Source organism: Zootoca vivipara, chromosome 4 (assembly GCF_965207765.1).
Source record: "Zootoca vivipara chromosome 4, rZooViv2.hap1.1, whole genome shotgun sequence".
NCBI lineage: Eukaryota > Metazoa > Chordata > Lepidosauria > Squamata > Lacertidae > Zootoca > Zootoca vivipara.
Window position 1 is genome coordinate 73,535,456 of NC_142587.1, and position 17,990 is coordinate 73,553,445.

The 17,990-nt window shown below is 41.9% G+C and overlaps 1 protein-coding gene across 2 annotated transcripts in view; it reads right to left on the minus strand.

Moving 5' to 3' along the window:
• LSAMP (limbic system associated membrane protein) overlaps positions 1-17,990 on the minus strand; it is a 440,854-nt gene that overhangs the window by 48,330 nt on the left and 374,534 nt on the right. For both annotated transcript variants that reach the window (XM_088668209.1, XM_035114576.3), the window contains exon 4: positions 4,722-4,856. In XM_088668209.1, the coding sequence (XP_088524335.1) occupies positions 4,722-4,856 (135 nt within the window). The remainder of the gene's footprint in view (positions 1-4,721; positions 4,857-17,990) is intronic.

Consider the following 17,990-nt stretch of genomic DNA (forward strand, 5'->3'; position numbering starts at 1 on the left):
CTAAGACTGGTGGCTGCATTGGGTGAGCTCAGGGTCACTTTTTCTGAGCAGCAAATTTAGAACCCAAATGCATATGTGAAATCAAAGTTTTCTGTCCACTTTGTGCTTCTATTCAAATTCAAGTACAGTGGAACCTCGGTTTATGAATTTTCGGTTTACGAACGCCGCGGACCCATCTGGAACGGATCAATTCACTTTCCATTACTTTCAATGGGAAAGTTCGCTTCCGTTTATGAAGGCTTCAGTTTATGAACAGACTTCCGGAACCAATTACACCCATGCTTCGGGTTAAGTACGCTTCAGGTTGAGTACTCCACGGACCCGTCTGGAACGGATTAATCCACTTTCCATTACTTTCAATGGGAAAGTTCGCTTCAGTTTATGAACGCTTCAGTTTATGAACAGACTTCCGGAACCAATTGTGTTCATAAACCGAGGTACCACTGTACAGTACTTTTCTGTGTATAAGGCTAGGTTTTTAAAAATAAAATAATAATGTTAAAACGGTGGGTAGTCTTATACACGGGGGCAATCTCCCCCCATTTTCTTAATTTTGAGTCCCCAAAATAGGGGGCGTCTTATACACGGGAAAATACAGTACTTATTTGTCACGTTTGTATCCCACTCTTCCTCTCAGGATAGCCTGCATGGAGCATATTCTTTTTATCCTCACATGAAGTAGATTGTGAGGGGAGAGGTGGGCAAAAGAGTGCCTAGGCCAAGGTCAGGGGACTTCATGGGATTCCAATTCAAATACCCTGGTCTATGTACAGCAGGCTAACCACTCCACCACCTTTGCTTGTACACAAAACAGTGGAATATTCAATAATAATGATGGTGTGCACTGGGAAAAAATAGTACAGAATTGCTTTTAGTAACTGGCAAACTACATCCAGTAAAAGTAATGATGGCTCATTAAAAATAATTTCCAGCATCTTTCCCATAGATTAATAGCGTTCCAGGTTTTGCTTTATTCCTAACACAAAAAGCCAGCTATGTGCTAGAGCTGCAATCTGCAGTGTTGTGTTTAGATTGTGCATTTTTAATTCGAGCCACTGCTAAATAAAATGTGCAATGACAGCTCAAACAAACAAAAGCCTTTAGAGAGAGAGAGAGAGTCAAATTTGAGTCTATTTGAGTCTATTTTTAAATGTAAATTTCCTCTTTCTCAATCTTACATAAACTTCAGTTAGACACTAAGCAAGATATCTCCAACTGCGATATTTTTGGCCTCATTAACTTCCCCAAAGGCTATAAACAAGCAATCAGGCTTTAAGGTGCTTATTGAAAGCACACCAGTACAGACTAGCCATTAACAGCAAAAAAAGAAAAGAAAAGAAAAGAAAGAAAGAACATACTCTATATGACTAGAAGGTAGGAGTTGGGCTGAGAAATGAACAAGAGTAGCTCAACTCTATCTGTCCCGATTTTGCTCCCAAATAATAATAAAAGAAGTTATAGGTGTTTCCTTAAATAAATCAAATTTTAAAGATCCCTTCTACAAAAGCTCCTGGACATGTTGCCTGTTATTTGGCTGGCGTTATCCATTCTGGCTACCATGCCTTCAAATTCCACCTACTTCTGTAAGAAGAAATGACATTATAGCCACTTTTTGGTTTTTCAGTCATGAGTGTGGGTGAGGAAACAAAGTAGACTCACAAACCATAATGGCTACTGCAGTTATCCATCTGAAATTCAGCAGAATTCATGCTTTTAGAAGGAGCAAACTTCCTTACACATATAATCCTATTCTGCCCCCAAATAAAAACAATATAGACATTTTTCTTTCTTTTCTTAATTTTTTTTCCGCAAAGTTTAAAAGTGCCCCTGACAAATGTTTCTGTACCAATCTGTTTGCAGTTTTCCAGGTTTTATGCACGCTAGAGCATAATCTCATCCACCTCTGTCAGAAGGACAATTTTTAAAGTTTAATTTTTATTATTATTTTCCAACAGTGTATTTGGAGGGGAAAGAATGAGAAAAAGGCAGACAATCTCTAATAATAATAATAATAATAATAATAATAATAATAATAATAATAATAAATTATTTATACCCTGCCCATCTGGCTCGGTTTCCCCAGCCACTCTGGGCGGCTTCCAGCAGAAATATTAAAATACAATAATTTATTAAACATTAAAAGTTTCCCTAAACAAGGCTGCCTTCAGATGTCCTCTTAAAGTCTGGTAGTTGTTTTTCTCTTTGACATCCCTCTGCCTGGTTCCCTGTAACTTGGCTTCTTGCAGCGAGGGAACCACCAGAAGGCCCTCGGCACTGGACCTCAGTGTCCGGGCAGAATGATGGAGGTGGAGCCGCTCCTTCAGGTATACTGGACCGAGGCCGTCCAAGCCAAATAAGGCAATCTATGGACTGAGGCAGGCTGTTTTCCAAAGTGTTGAATTTTGATCTAAACTGAATCTCGTGGCTAGTGCACACCCCTAATATTTATACCTGCACATCTCGAGCCCCATCTTGAAAGAAGCATTTCCTTTATGCATGAGGAAATCCCTCTTCTAAGATGATGCATCCACATTGTCTGAAAACAAAGCAGGTGTTTTTTGGGGTTGTTGTTGTTTTTTGCTATGGTTTACTCCTATGCAAATTTATGCAAATATAATCTACATTAAAATTGTTTACTCAAAGGACAGTGGCAACCCAACCCAGCAGGTGAATATTGTTGCCCACTGGGCAAGTCACTCCTACTCCTGATTGTGAGCTTCCCATAGGCTTCTCGTTGGCTCCTGTAGGAACAGGATGCTGGATGAGATGGGGCTCTGCTCTGATCTAGAAGGGCTCTTCTTTTGTTTTTATGTCTATCAAGTTGAGGAAAACTTAAGAAAGAGTTGAGTTATGCTGCTCCCTTTGTTATGATAATATAATGGAAGCCAGGAGTTTTGATCTTGGAAACAAGCTGCATTCCCTGCTGCTTTTATCTATCCCACAATGGAAGGGTAAATATCTCATGCCTACATGTAGGATAGGCTTTTAAATAACGATCTCATTAGAATGATGCTATTTAATAAGAAAGGGCACTTCATCTCAGAAAGCATGGCAAACAAAGGCCATTAGGAGAAAATAATAAAGAAACGTGGAGCACATTTGCATACAGATGTGGTCACTCAGAAGATAGTAATTACAGGATTTCACATTTTACAGTTGCTTATTGTCAGGTCTTTTTTTTTGCACCCTCTCCAATCTCCTTTAATGTCACAGAACTAGTGCTTCTCTATATGAGAAAATCATAGTGATTATTATACTGCACAAGTATGACTGGCAGTGCGATCCTAGACAAGTCTACTCAGAGGTAAATCTTACTGTGCGCAGTGCTGTGCCCATCTCTAGTGTGTGTGTTTAGAATTGCAGCCTTCGGCTACAATCCTATATCCACTTACTGTACCTGGAAATGAACCCTACTGAGCCTTGGTGAACGTTCTCCTTAGTAAGCATGTATAGAATTGCAGCAAAGCAAGATTTAGGGGATTGCGACCAGTTTGCCTGCACTGGGCACTCAGCCAAGAGGGCACTACAGGGGACAGCACAACAATGACAAGCAACGGAAGGTGAGAGGTGGGGGGGGGGGGTTTTGCTGAATTTTGGCGTTGCACAGGGCGCCGCTGAAATTGTAAAGCCCAAAGTCCACCACTGATTGCACTGTTGGTGAACTAGCACAAATCTCATGTAGACAAAGATCCAGATTTTGTTAGGATGTATAAGAGAAGCTACTTTACTGTATTCCATGGATATCCATGATTTTGTATAGGCTGAATAATTTGTGTATTCTTCCAATCAAATATACATGCATATTTTTTCGGCCTATGATTCAGCTACATAGCTTACACATCCAGATATCTCAATAGCAAGTGAGCCTCTCCTTAGGCTGCTTTACTCTGTTACACAACCTTCCACATGATATACTAAAGGTCTATTAAACAGTGAGTTTCCCTTTCCCTTTGTAGTACTGTTCTATCCTGTTCTTGCTTTTTGATACTTCTTTTTTTGAAATGTGTTCCAAAATAAATAAATAAATCATACTGAAAAGGAAAAAGAGAAGTACAGTTTTACATTGTACAGATGGGAAGTATTGACAGCAATTCTTTCAGAGTACAGAGGGTAATTTTAAACACTCAGAGTGGGGAGCAGGCCAGTTCCACACAAAGAACAGAGAAGAATAGTGCCTGGACATTTTGCCAGAATCTTAACTTTTTTAAAAAAAAAGAAAGCTAAAACTGGGAATCTGGGGATTATGGTCCATGACAGGATGGAAGATAATGTCCCTCCTTGCTATTTCCTCTGCACCATGAATACCCATAAGGTAGAGGCTGAGGCAAGGCTGGCCCACCCATGAGGCAAGGTGAGGCAACAGCCTCAGGCAGAAGGGTCCACAGAGGCAGCAGATCCTGATGTCAACCTTCCTTTGTTCCTGACTTAGATCTTCACTCAACCCTTCTTGCCTGGTAGGGTGTAGGGGCACCATTTTGTGGTTCACCTCAGGTACCAAAATGCCGTGGGCCAACCCTGGGCTATAGTAATGGATATTGATAGCTCAGCAGGGATATCAAACTAGTTTTCCAGGCTGAAGTCCTCCCCAAAGCAAGCCCACGAAGGTTAAGAGAATTATTTTCAGTCAGGTAAGGCAAACCTTCCTTCTTGTTATCAACATGACAATGTGGTGAAGTTAAGTGTTGCTTTCCACACCCTGATTTGGTAATAAAGATACTCACAATTCACAGTGACTCGGACTTGCTTGACATCTGCTGTGGACACCTCGTTTGCAGCTTTGCACTCATACTTGCCCGACTGTTCCCGGGTAATCCCCAGAATCTCCAGGAACTCTTCCTCGCCTTCAAATTCCCTGCCTGAGAGGAGACAAAACACATAATTCAATTACTTAAGAGGGCATTGAATGGAATAGGATTTTATTTTTTTTGGTATGAAAGAAAGATCTGTAAAATAAGGAGTTTTGGGAAAGAGGTTCACGTCCAGTAATTAGAGACCCAAGTTGAACTCCTGAAGAAAATTGGGTTGACTTGCTAGCTCATGTAGAAGGTATTTGGGTACTGAAGTGAGCCAGTCTGGCAGTCGCTACAAATATATGCACACATGTTGATGTTTTTCACTCCCTCTTCTCTGTTTCCTTTATAGAGAATGGATGATGTTTGTGTTTAGTTGTCGATATTCAAGTTAACCAGGTTTTACAGGGCACAGAAGCAAATACCTATGTAAAGGATGCTAATGCATGCAATGTCACTCTTATCCTAAAGCATGACAGGGACCAAAACAGCTGCTGTTTCTCTTTTTCAATCGTTGTACACCGCATGAGACAAAAACGATTCCCCTCAAATTTCACACAACCAGTTGCCCAACAATACTCAATGAATTTCTTTAACAGTGAAGATGTACCAAAATCTAAAGCAAGGGCTACTTTGAGGGCCCCATAACCACTGTTTGAAATGGCGGCAAAGCTTTTGTGTGTGAAAAAGGTGAGAAAACTTGGGCCATGTAATCTTTAATGTTAAACCAATCCACTTTTTAAAGTTTTCACCAAGCCATCAAATATTATTCCTGTCTTTGGGGAAGCCCTCATTGCTAAAAGCAAGCTGCCCCTTGGGAAATTCAGAGAAGTCATCACAAATGGCCTCACAAAAGTGAGGGAGAGGGAAATATTTGGCCCAGCACTAATTAAAATGCACAATTTGAGAGAAAATACACATGTGTTTAAATCCCCTTTTAAACCCATCTAAATTAGTGGCCATAATCACATTCAATGGTTGAGATTAATTCTATAGTTTGATTGTGCTATGTGTGAAAAAGTACTTTTCTCTCCTGAATCTGCCAACATTTTCTTCATAGAAGCATTTCAGTAAGACTTGAGATCTTTATCTATGGTCCAGATGTGAATACATCCCAAACAAGCAAGCAAGCGAAAAACAGAGGTTCGTTTGCTTCGTTTCCAATGACTGGAGCAATAAGTGATAACAACTGAATGGCAATATCAGCAAGACCCATCCTTAGAAGCTTCTGTTCCCTTTGGATTCCCTACAGTGGCCCCAATGTCTCTGAACTTTCCATTCATTTTACAGTGTTGGCATGGGTTTCCTGTGACATAGAGTACATTAGCCATCTCTCTTTAGCTGAGCACACAGAACATGTAGGCAAGACCCTGCTTGAAATTTCTTTGCTCATTTTTTTTTAAAGAGAACAGATGAAACTTTGACTGCAACATTGGGTAGATTTTTTTTTAAGAGTTAGCAGTAACAAGAATAAATGTCCCAAACAAAACACTCTCAGCTAAAGCATAATTTCCATTTTTGTCACTGGGCAGAGACAGCCAAAACTGGGCAGAAACACCTCTGCATTTGGAAGGGTCTTGATCCACATTCACTGATCTTCTTCCGGACTAGGGTTGGATAAACATGGGCATTCAATTCCAAAATCTGCCAAGACTGATATAAAGAACAACAGACACCTGGACCCCGTGCCTGCTTTGTGGCGGCAGAGTGCTTTCATTGGAAACAAAGTAAACCCTCTTAGCATAATCTGGGAATTATTCAGTTACCATTCAAAAATGTGTTGCTGGAGAAGTAATGAAAAAGGTGTTCCATGTGAGGTAGATTTTGAAGGGAGAAGAGCTTCTTTTGAACCTTGAGAGAGCCTATGCTCTCAGAGATAAGTATGGGCCCCCAGAGTAGGATGCTACTCTCTTAATCCCCCAGCAGGTGCTGGTAAAGTTGACACTTTTTGGAGATTCACACCCTAAGACATTTAAATAGCCACATAATCTGTTTCTTCCAATGTAATTTTCTCGGCATGGGCTCTTGGACTATGAACAGGTACCTCTTTGCTCTGCATGCTGAGATGGACATGCAGATAGGAACAGACACAGGGCACCTGATATGCAGGCCCAGTTTTCAAAATACCGGTAACTGTGAGACAAGGGGATGCAATGCTGACTCTCTCCCCACCATTTTTTTTAACACCCAAAGCTCATAGAATCATAGAGTTGGAAGAGACCACAAGGGCCATCCAGTCCAACCCCCTGCCAAGCAGGAAACACCATCAAAGCATTCCTGACAGACAGCTGTCAAGCCTCCGCTTAAAGACCTCCAAAGAAGGAGACTCCACCACACTCCTTGGCAGCAAATTCCACTGTTGAACAGCTCTTACTGTCAGGAAATTCTTCCTAATGTTCAGGTGGAATTTTCTTTCTTGTAGCTTGAATCCATTGCTCCGTGTCTGCTTCTTCCTTCTCAGAGAAGGGAGCTTCCCTGAAAGCTCCCTTCCTTTTATATTGCTACCGTATGTATTCCCTACTAACCTGAGGGATGAGAAATTCCAGAATCGGGGCTACTGGATTTAGATTTCTTTAGATGAGGGAAGCTTTGTTTTTCCCCCTGTCATCTTTGCTAGCTGCAGGTATTCTACCATTAGAGTCTGCCAATCCACTATACTGGGTATTGATTGACTTCCAGTTTCTTGCCACTAATATTCTGGCAGCTGTTATCCCATACATGGTCAATGTTCTTTTTGATTTTCCAAGCTCCTTTGGCAGCATGCTTAGGAGGAAAATTTCCGGTCTTTTTTTAAAAGTAAGTTTAGGTAGTTTTTTTGAGTTCCTCGTATATATTATTCCAAAATTCACAGATTTCTATGCAATTCCACCACATGTGTAGATAGGACCCTTTCTCTTTTTTACATCTCCAACACATGGGTGATCTGTTTTTATACATTTTGGCAAGTTTTGCCAGGGTTTGATGCCATCTGTACATCATCTTCATATAATTCTCCCTGAGGTTATAACAAGCCGTCAATTTAATATCCTCCTGCCAGAGTTTTCCCCATTGTTCCATATAAATGTCATAACCCAAGACTTGCACCCATTACTACTTTAACTTGTTCTTCTTTTACCTCACATTCTAATAATAAATCATACATCCGTGAGATGTGTTTTCCTTTATCTTGAATCAATTCCTTTTCAAATTTGGATGTTTCTCCCGCAATACCTGTTTTCCTGTACTTAGATTTTTAGTTAACATTTTAGTTTTGGGTAGTTTCCTTTTAGGCCTGCCATTTTCCCATATATTTTAATTAATTCCAATGCCACAGGAATACTTTGCTCTGGGTCTTGTGTTGTTATCACTAAGTCATCCGCGAATGCCCTGACTTTATAGGATTTCCCCCCAATTACAACTCCCTTTATCTTTTCCTCCATCCTAATATTTTGCAAGAGTATCTCCAATGCTAGTATGAATAAAAAGGGTGACAGAGGACATCCCTGGCTTTGGATGTGTTTTAAGTATTTTATTTACTTACAAATATACAAACAAGGCATATGTGTAGCCGGAAAGGCAGCCCATCATTGTTCCACATCATAATGCCTGCATCCTCAAAATTAGGCCTCCATCCTCAAGGTGATTTCAACCACCTTACAGCACTCTTTTTCTGCTTGTGTGTCTTCCACAAACCTCCTGTTTCAGGGGTGCCAACTTGAATAAAATATTGAGGGAGGGGGGTGTCAGGTAAGCCTGCCCTGCATAAGACATGGCACACTCACACAATTTGAATGGCAATGCCCATAAACTGGGGGGGGCAGTCCCCTAAAATATTTTATGGGGGGTGGGTGAAGGGACCTCAACCTCTAGGAGTTGGCCCCTATGTTTTAAAGCAGGCACCCCCAAACTGCGGCCCTCCAGATGTTTTGGCCTACAACTCCCATGATCCCTAGCTAAGAGGACCAGTGGTCAGGGATGATGGGAATTGTAGTCCAAAACATCTGGAGGGCCGAAGTTTGGGGATGTCTGTTTTAAAGTATGGGCTTAATGCAGGGTCATCAACTTTTCAGATCCATGGGCTCAGTTTGAGCTTTGAGCGGGAACCATGCCCAGCGCCCACTCTGGTTAATGCTCTTTCTCTTCCCCTCCTCTGAGAGAGAGGGAGAGAGAACACACTTCACTTTCCCAAGGGCTCTATTTAAAAGTCTAGTGGAATTAATCTGAAGCTTGAAAGAGGAAGTGAGAAAGAATGTCAGGCTTCCAACTTTCCCCTTCAGCTCTCTGTACTTTTCAATGGAGAAAGGGATGTGCATCTCACCACTTCATGACTAAGGGGGCTGTGTGTGTCCCCTTCACAGACTTCATAGGCATCAGGAGAAGACCTCAATGGTGCCATAATATGTACAGCAAAATCCTTGCTCCTTTGGTAATGGTTCTAAACAGTTATGTGTGAATGTTTTCCCAACTATTCTTCAATGTATTAAAATGCAGTAGGAGTCTTAAGTGTTCTCTGTAGCACAGTGATGCTTGGGATTTGTGATAACAGCTGTTCCCTACACTATGTATTATTTCTAGTAGCTGAGCTAAGACTTTTGTGGCCTTATTCCTTGAGTGTCAGTGACTGTTGCTATATTTGCTGTTCTGGTATATTTCTATCACTCTTGCAGGGTGCTTGGAGCTGTACATGCTTACAATTTAAAACAGCATCCTTTTCCTTAGAAATCTATGATAGAAAAATAGAGAGGAAGAAGGCCACAGGGAGAGATGGACAGCAAAATGCTACTGTATTTTTAGGTAACTGTGTTTGTTCACGGGGTGACAGTTTGATCCATATACTGTATAACAGCTATGAAATGCAACTCATACTTAAGCCTTTCTTTCTTCAGCTGTGGGCCCTTAAAGCAAACTATTTTTTATTTTTAAATTCATTGAATTGTGATGCTGTATCATACTAATACAAAACAAAACTGACACAGCTGGGTATTTTAACCAGACCTCTTTGTCGAGATTGAGTGCTATTTGCACCAATTCAGTTCACCAAACAGAGAATGTGGCTCTTGCTAGCTCCAATCTAAATGTCTAAAAGAGGTTGGAGGCTATCTTTGAGGAAGACGGAAATGAATAGTAAGAAGAACAGAGTCTGTCTGCAGGGAGGCATTAAATTGTCAAGCTCTTGGGGTGGGGTGGGGTGGGGGGAAAGAAGAGAAACAGCAGGGTGTTTGTTGCTATCTATCTTACTGCAGCAAAGGGAGCTGGAAGAAGGTGGACATTTTGGACCATTTCCAGAGCAAGTTTCTGTGTTTGCACCATTTCATAAGCAAGTTGGGAATACCACCCGCTTGCTGGCATTCTCCTCTGTTATAGCTTCAGATGGCTCCCCACTGTGTATTCTCCAAATGTTTTCTTAGTTTAGCTTTATATATATCCCAAGTGATGGGTGTTTCTTCACCACTTTCCTAAGGCAAGGCTAGCCAGCATATAAATACAGTTGACCTTTACAGAACTGACCTTTTCTTAGTGGCATCTCATAAATCCAAGTTATATACCACTTTGTCCACCCTCTTTACCTTGGGGAATATACCCTTCAGAGACTCCTGGATTGATGGTTTGCATGCCCTCCCTTAGGTGTTGCCCAGCCAAGCCATACTCATGCCATATCTTCCTACTGTCTAATAGAATATAGGAAAGGGTGGGTTCTCCAAGGTCAATAAAAAGCATTTTGCTCAGGAGCAGCTGTGTAAACCTTTGGTCCCTGGATGCTGCTAAGCTACAATTCCCACCATCAACCCCAGCAAGCATGGCCCATGAGGGGAGTTGCAGTTCAGCAACGTCCCATAGGTCAGTTTGAGGAGCCCACATATTGTGAGCAAATCCAGGTGGCCTTAACTTTAGGCTTTGGTCTCTACCAGTCCACCACCAACCTCACCAACAGCAGGTACCAGAAGACTAAGCACCATGGGCCAACTGAAATATTAGGCACCTGCCTTTTCCTAGAGACTCTTCCTGCATTTCTGGCTGTGGGTTCCAATGTCCAGACATAGAACTCATATGTGCATTGTACACTACTTTTCTCGTGAGAACTTGCAGGTACACTTAGGTGTCTTCATAGCAGCACATGAAGATATATGCAATACTTAGCCTTTTGTTTAGTCGTGTCCGACTCTTCATGACCCCATGGACCAGAGCATGCCAGGCACTCATACATATACCTAGAACATCTGTCCAGTAATGAAAAATAGGGCATCTATATTCTTTAACTACCATGCTTCTCCTTATAGGGTATTAATCTTTCAAAGTTCTAAATATACATAGCTTGTCATCAAAGCACTCCCATAAGCCTGAACTGAAGAACAGGACTTTTGCCAGAACAGCAATCTATTGGTAGCATCCTTATTGGCAACTAAAGGTAAGAGAATCAACTACAGACAGAGGCAGACATTTCATGTTCACTTCACTGATGTATTCTGTTGAGGAGACGAGCACAATATTCCTTGCCATCCATCTCTTACACATACACCCCTTGCATCTCTCTCTCTCTCTCTGACACCCACCCACATATGTTTCTTTGTTTTTTGTTGTTTCTTCTCCTTGTTGCGTATTTACACAAAGATAAAATTCAGACTCACCTACGTATATGTTTATGTATGGGGTGGGGGATATAGCAGAAATCCTGCTGCTTTGTTTGTTTTCTTCAAACACCCTTTTGTAGATGTGTGGAGTGGAGAGCAGAAGGGGCCGTGGGACCATGTTGGGCACCCTCCGCTAAAAACAAGATGCAAAGGGATGAAAAAGAGTGCCAATCAAAAGATGCCATTTGAAGTTTTCTGTGGCAGCTTCCAGTGCTGTATGGAGGGTCCTTTTTTGTTTTGTTTTGTTCCTTCCGCACTTTTCATGTTTAGTCTAAGGTCTAGTTCACCTAGTTCTTTCCCCAGCTCACCACCTTGCATTCCCCAGGACTGTGCTTCAGAAAAACAAAGATAGCGAAGGGAGCCTTTGGCATCATTTTCTTGTTTTACCTCCAGCTGGGGATTTTCTCCCCCTCCTATTTACAACTTTGAAGCCTCTGTTTATCAGTCTTTTCTTCTTCACCCACCACAGATTTCCAGGAGCTTGGCATTTTTATCTGTCCCTTAGTTGAAGAGACTTGTTTTAAATTACACACACACACATGCAAAGATCAGTAGAGAGTGGCAGATGGTAAATGAGTAAAAGGGTTGGACGTGCTGGAAGGCGACAGGCAACAGGGAAAATGGAAAACAAGAATGACTGAGGAGGCAGGAAACGCAAGGAGGATCAGGCAAGCCAGAAATGAAGAGAGATGGAGAGTGGTAGGGATAATGGAGCTGAGAAAAGAAGAAAGCTTGGGACAGAGCTGGGTAGACTGAGCATGAGATGGTCAAAACTGCATCAGTGCTGTTGCATTCCTGCTTTAGGAGAAATACAAGAGGAGCACTACCAGGTTGTGGCTAGAAAGCATTGCCTGGCAGCCAAATGACCACGTCTCTCTTGCTTTCTTTACACCTTAATGATTTTCCATGAGTATAAGGGTCCACAAGGACACACTGCTGGCCCCACTCCAGATATCATGCAACTCACATTCCCCTATGTGTTATGCTTAGTTGCAGGTCAGTGTCCACAGTCAGGACCCTTGAGGGATTTGGTTCAAGTGGCAGCCTACCGGTATTTGCACCAAGGTCTATGTGCACAGGCATCCAACTGGAAAACATCCAATCTCAATGCACTGGGCAGGGCTAAGGAAGCTATGTGATGCTGGAGACAGCAGACAGCATCAGGGCTCCCAAGTCCCTTGCACTTGTAGAGTATGCTTTGTGCACTCAACACTCGAAAACAGTTTATGCTTTTGCAGTATGTGTAGGCAGCAAAATATATCTTTGTATATTATTTATACTGGAAATGGAAGCTACCTATTCTCTCCGCTCCTCCACATGCAGCTGCTGGGTGACCTTGGGCTAGTCACACATCTCTGAAGTCTCTCAGCCCCACCCACAGGGTGTCTGTTGTGGGGGAGGAAGGGAAAGGAGATTGTTAGCCCCTTCTTCTTCTTCTTCTTCTTCTTCTTCTTCTTCTTCTTCTTCTTCTTCTTCTTCTTCTTCTTCTTCTTCTTCTTCTTCTTCTTCTCCTCCTCCTCCTCCTCCTCCTCCTCCTCCTCCTCCTCCTCCTCCTCCTCCTTCTCCTTCTCCTTCTCCTTCTCCTTCTCCTTCTCCTTCTCCCATAGCTCCCACCTAACTCTCTCTAGCTGGACTTGCTAGTGTTCTTTTCCGTGCACATTTTCTGGGCAGAAAATAACCATCTCACAGCTGATATATTTCTCCTGCAGCCTTGTATTGAAAGCCCACCTCCCAAGGATCAATGGACAAAAGAGCACACACTCTGGAGCACATATTGAGTAGATATAGACATACTATGTGCAAAGATAAAGACATACTTATGAACCCTCATTGATACTCTGACCCTGTAGAATCCTTCTGCTTCACCTTTAATGCTTTCACCTAGGAATATTTGTTTTGCCATTCGTGAATCATTGTCCAAGTATATACAAGGAACGTGATTGGAAGTTTTTACAACAAGCCAAAATTATATCCATGTGCAGCGTTGCTAGTTTGCACTCTACCACTAAAAGAGTTATCATCATAAAAATCCAAGACTTTGATCAAAGACAGCCAAAATGAAGTATTATTTGATGACCTGGGAAATCCTTAGCTTTAAAAAGGAGAATAATGCACACAGTACTCAGATAAAAATTCTGATGCTGTCATCCATGCCTAAGAGTTCGCATTGACCAAGTGGTGCTGAGTGGTACAGATCGATTTCTCAGTTGTTTTAATAAGATCCTCTGCTTCTTGTATTGGTATAACCACCATTCAGTAAGAAGGAGGAAAAAGGGAGTGGGGTGGCAGTTCTCTTTTGCAGGGGGGAAGACAGACAGAGGAAATCAATTGGTTTGTTACTGACTATGTTCAGCACAACAGCATAATGGAGCCTAAGAGTTGCTTGGGGGACAAGGGTATATTGCTTGCCGGGCAAGCATTTGAAAGGCAATTAAAGCAGAACAACCAGCCAGCCTTCGTATTCTCCAATGACTCTGGGAACAAAATGTTCGCTCTTGCTGAACCATATCCACGCACCATAGCAAAGGGAATATGGAGTAGAAGGGAGCATAAAGAATGGGTTGAAGACCTGCTGGAGTCCCTAGTGACAGTGATATGCTTGAAAGGTTTCTTAACAACTGTTGATTCCCAGATTTTAGTTAAGCTCTTGGTTTCAGGTACAACAACCCAGTTTTGTTTTGTTTTTGTTTTTAAATAAAAAAAAAGGGTCTTTACAAATCCAGGTCAGTTAACTGAGCACAATGATGAGTTTATAAAATAAATTTGAAACCACTTAAGATCTGTCTTCAGACTTTAGTTTATACCATTTGCAAATAATGGTATAAATGGTAAAAATCACAGGGTTCAATTATGCCACCCCCAGAGCTGCAAATATTTGGGCAGGTACCTGAATGGATGGTATCATAACTTACGGAGTTCGTTTGGCTCAAACATGCATTGTGGATTTGGATTGTTTCCGCCCATGGAGAGATACAAAACTGCCTTACTGCAGACCAGACAATTTGTCCTTCCACTGTCACTGGCAGAATTTTTCAAGGGATGGGCAAAGTAAGGGAGTGCTCAACAACATAGTGCGAGAAGCTGAGATTAGAAGATGGCACACAGAGGAGTCTTTGGACATTGACCCATGTTTACATTTCTGCTCTGGTGGTATAATATCTGATCTAACAGTACAAAAAGAGAACTGTGGATTTGGTGATGCTGCGCTACATCATTTGGCCATTTCCCTAGTTGATATGCATGTTTTGGTGTATTAAAACAGGCCCAAGATGACATGGAAGAATAGAGCGATTGGCAAAGCACAGAAAAATGAATCCATAGAAAATATTGGAGTATTCAAGAAAAAACAGAGGTGTGAGAGAAGAAAACTGTAAAGTGAAAGGTGATGCAGAGCAGACTGGAAGGCTGATTAAGAGAAATGAATAGGAGAAAGAGAGGGAAAGAGATAAAACGGAACAGTGGGTGGGGGGAGAGTCCAGAAAGAGATAAAGCAAAGAGGAAGGAAGCAGAGAAAATAAATCAAATAAGTGATTCCAAAGACTGACAGAAAAGAAGTTGTGCTAGAGGGACCATGTGTCTCTAGTGAGCAGATAAGCACCCTGTTCTGCCATGCACCACTTATCAGTGTTGTTGAATACACAAAGCAGTGCCATCCCAGAAGAACCGTTAAAAGGACTTTAGTTTTAGGCACTATTCTTCTTGAAACTCTGGGAGTTGGGATTTTGTTAGGAACTTTGTCAGGGTGTACTCATGAGAGTTGCAGAATTTGCTGCCGTGCCTTTGCTCTGCCATACCTAAGGGAGCAGTGGATTGTATTAAAGTGACTTGGTTACATAGTCCTTGTGAGAATTTTGTAATGCTACAAGAGATGCAGTTGAATGAATGTGCTGGGAACACAAAGCGCAGCAACAGAGAAGGATGTCATCTTCATCCCTAGAATGGCTTCATTTTCCACTGGGAAAAGAAGAGAAAAAGAATATGGCTGAATGTAGAAATTTCTGAAGAAGAGGAGGTGGAGTGAAATTTAGACCTGCAGTAACTAGGTTCAGTAGGAAGCAAATTCCTTTTGTTTAAGTATAATACAAACATCTATAGACTTAACCTATGAGAATTAAAATAACTACCATTCATGCTTTGTTACTGTGATTAAAAATGCCTGTCTTCCTGCTGCTTCTCCATTAAAAAAAAATCTCATTCTCACCAGACTTTTGTTACATGGATATGCACGTCAAGTTGTGTAGTTGTGGCAGGGCTGGCCCTACTATTAGGCAGCAGCAAGATGTTCGGCAACAGTGTTGTATGGAATATGTGGTCGGTTCCTGTGCCCCTAAAAGGTAGCCTGCTGCTCTCAGGTGCAATTCAGGATGCTGTTCCATCACAAAGATTCAACTGCAAGTTTGGTTGGAAGGACGATACATCTTCGGCAAACAGATGCTCAGCAAAGACTGGGCATCCATGTAAGCTTTGTGCAAGCAAATGCTCAATAAACATGCTTGTCTGGAGGGAGAGAGAGAGAGAGAGAGAGAGAGAGAGAGAGAGAGACAGAGAGAGAGACAGAGAGACAGAGAGACAGAGAGAGATCCTAACCACAGATCTCCTGTATTTTGTATCACCCTAATTTGCAAACTGAATGGAGACTGGGGTGAGATGGGGATTGGGGGGAAAATGTAGGCTCCTCCCCCCCCCTCTTTCCCAGGTTATTCACAGGATGTGATTCAGGTACATCAGAAAAGAAGACTATTCCTCCATGCGACTAACAGTACTATAACACCAAGGACACTTAAAAACTGACACCATAACTCTCTCCTTTCCTGTTCTAGAGCTTGTGGGAGGGCCCCACATCAGTCCCCGAAATGAGGCACGCCAGGAGGGTGGGTGGAAATGCTGCCAGGAGGCCAGCAGGCCAGTGGGCCAAAGCTTAATAGGAAAACAACAGCAATTTGTCTCCACCACTATTTACGTTTCAAGCACATGACAGGCTGTCAGTGGAAGAGAAAGCTGCTAAATTTACTGCCTTCTAGATCCCTGCCACAGTCACACACTTGACAAGTCACTTCATTTTAAAGCCTGTCTTTTACTAGGCTTCTCTCCCCATGCCTGCTTCTCAAATACCGATGACAAACACGCTGCCAGGGGGCGTGGAAGGAAGGTTTTTAAAAATGCATTTAAACTACCCTTCTAATTGCTGTGTGAGTTTCTGTGGAAAGTCCCATCAAGCCTTTGTGCGATACGGTTCACTTCTGGGACCCTTGCTTGTAGTGGTTTGCTTGAGAATAGTAAATGGGATCTGTGCATGAATGGGGAAAGGGCTAGACTTTAATGGCAGTTGGTAAAACAGTGAGGCAGACCAGGTGTGTGAAAGAGGTGACTGATACATGCAAAGAATGAGAGCTTTATATTCACACCTTTCATGCCAAGGGTGGAGAACCTCAGGCCTAGGAGCTCAATGAAGCCCTTAATGCCTTTGGGACTCTCCCTGGGCCATACCTTCACTCTGGGAGCCAGAGTCACTGGGATACTTAAAAGGTGTGTCCCAGGTAGGGATGTTGGACAATTCTGTCAATAATGGAAATGGGGAGGGTAACTGTTGATGTTGTCTTGTTCAACCCATGTCTGGTACAGAAATCAATCCATCGAATACAGCCAGTAGTCACTATTGTTGTGGCTTTCAATCCACAAATCATATGTAACAGATGTGCTTTTTCTCCCATTTGCATTGTGTTTCGTTTGCATTGAAATGAACAGAGTGGAATAACATAATAACAATGTTATTATATAATTTATGTCAATTTGCCACAGAGGAAAGCAACAGAAATATCTTGGGTTTGGATGGAATACGAACTGCAGAAGAATGGAAACAGTGCTGCATGTGAGAAATACAGGGTGGAAGGGCAAAAAAAATCCTTTTTACATCCTTAGTCCCAGCTAAAGGTGGCAACTATATCACCCAGAACAAAAATACATATTAGTATGCATAGTATAAAGTGAGTGTGTTATACTTTTATTTACATGCTTCATTTTTTATACCAGTTTTTTTATTCCAAACTGCTTTGTATAGCACTGTTTAATTTTACCAGTCTCTTATATTTGATGCAGCATACAAGGCAAGGCAAGGTAAAGAATTTAAGGGGGGGAGCACAATATTTAAATGGTAGCAATAAGGTAAAGAAGACATCACTAGTATAACTTATTGGAAAATAGCACTGAAAACCAATTGAAAATGCCCATTGCCCATTCTCGGTCCCCTGCCAACTGTACTATTGTTTTGAAACCATGGATAGCACTGTGGATCTTAAGCACACTTCCAATTGTATTCACTTGGAAGACCATTTTCTTTTGAAGATGGGAAAGTGAAGCCCAAGGGATTAATTTTGATAGATTCCAAGCAAATGCAGCAGAAGAGTCCCAAAGATAGACAGTTCTTGCAGGCTCTTCTGCCAGCTTTCTCTCATTCCAGCATACACACATATATTGGGTGTCAGTAGCCTCCCTAGTACACATACAGGTAACCCTGATCACTCTTCTGCCCACCCCTACCCCACAATCTCCAACACGCTCTCCAACACACAAACATACATGTAAGATTCCGAAC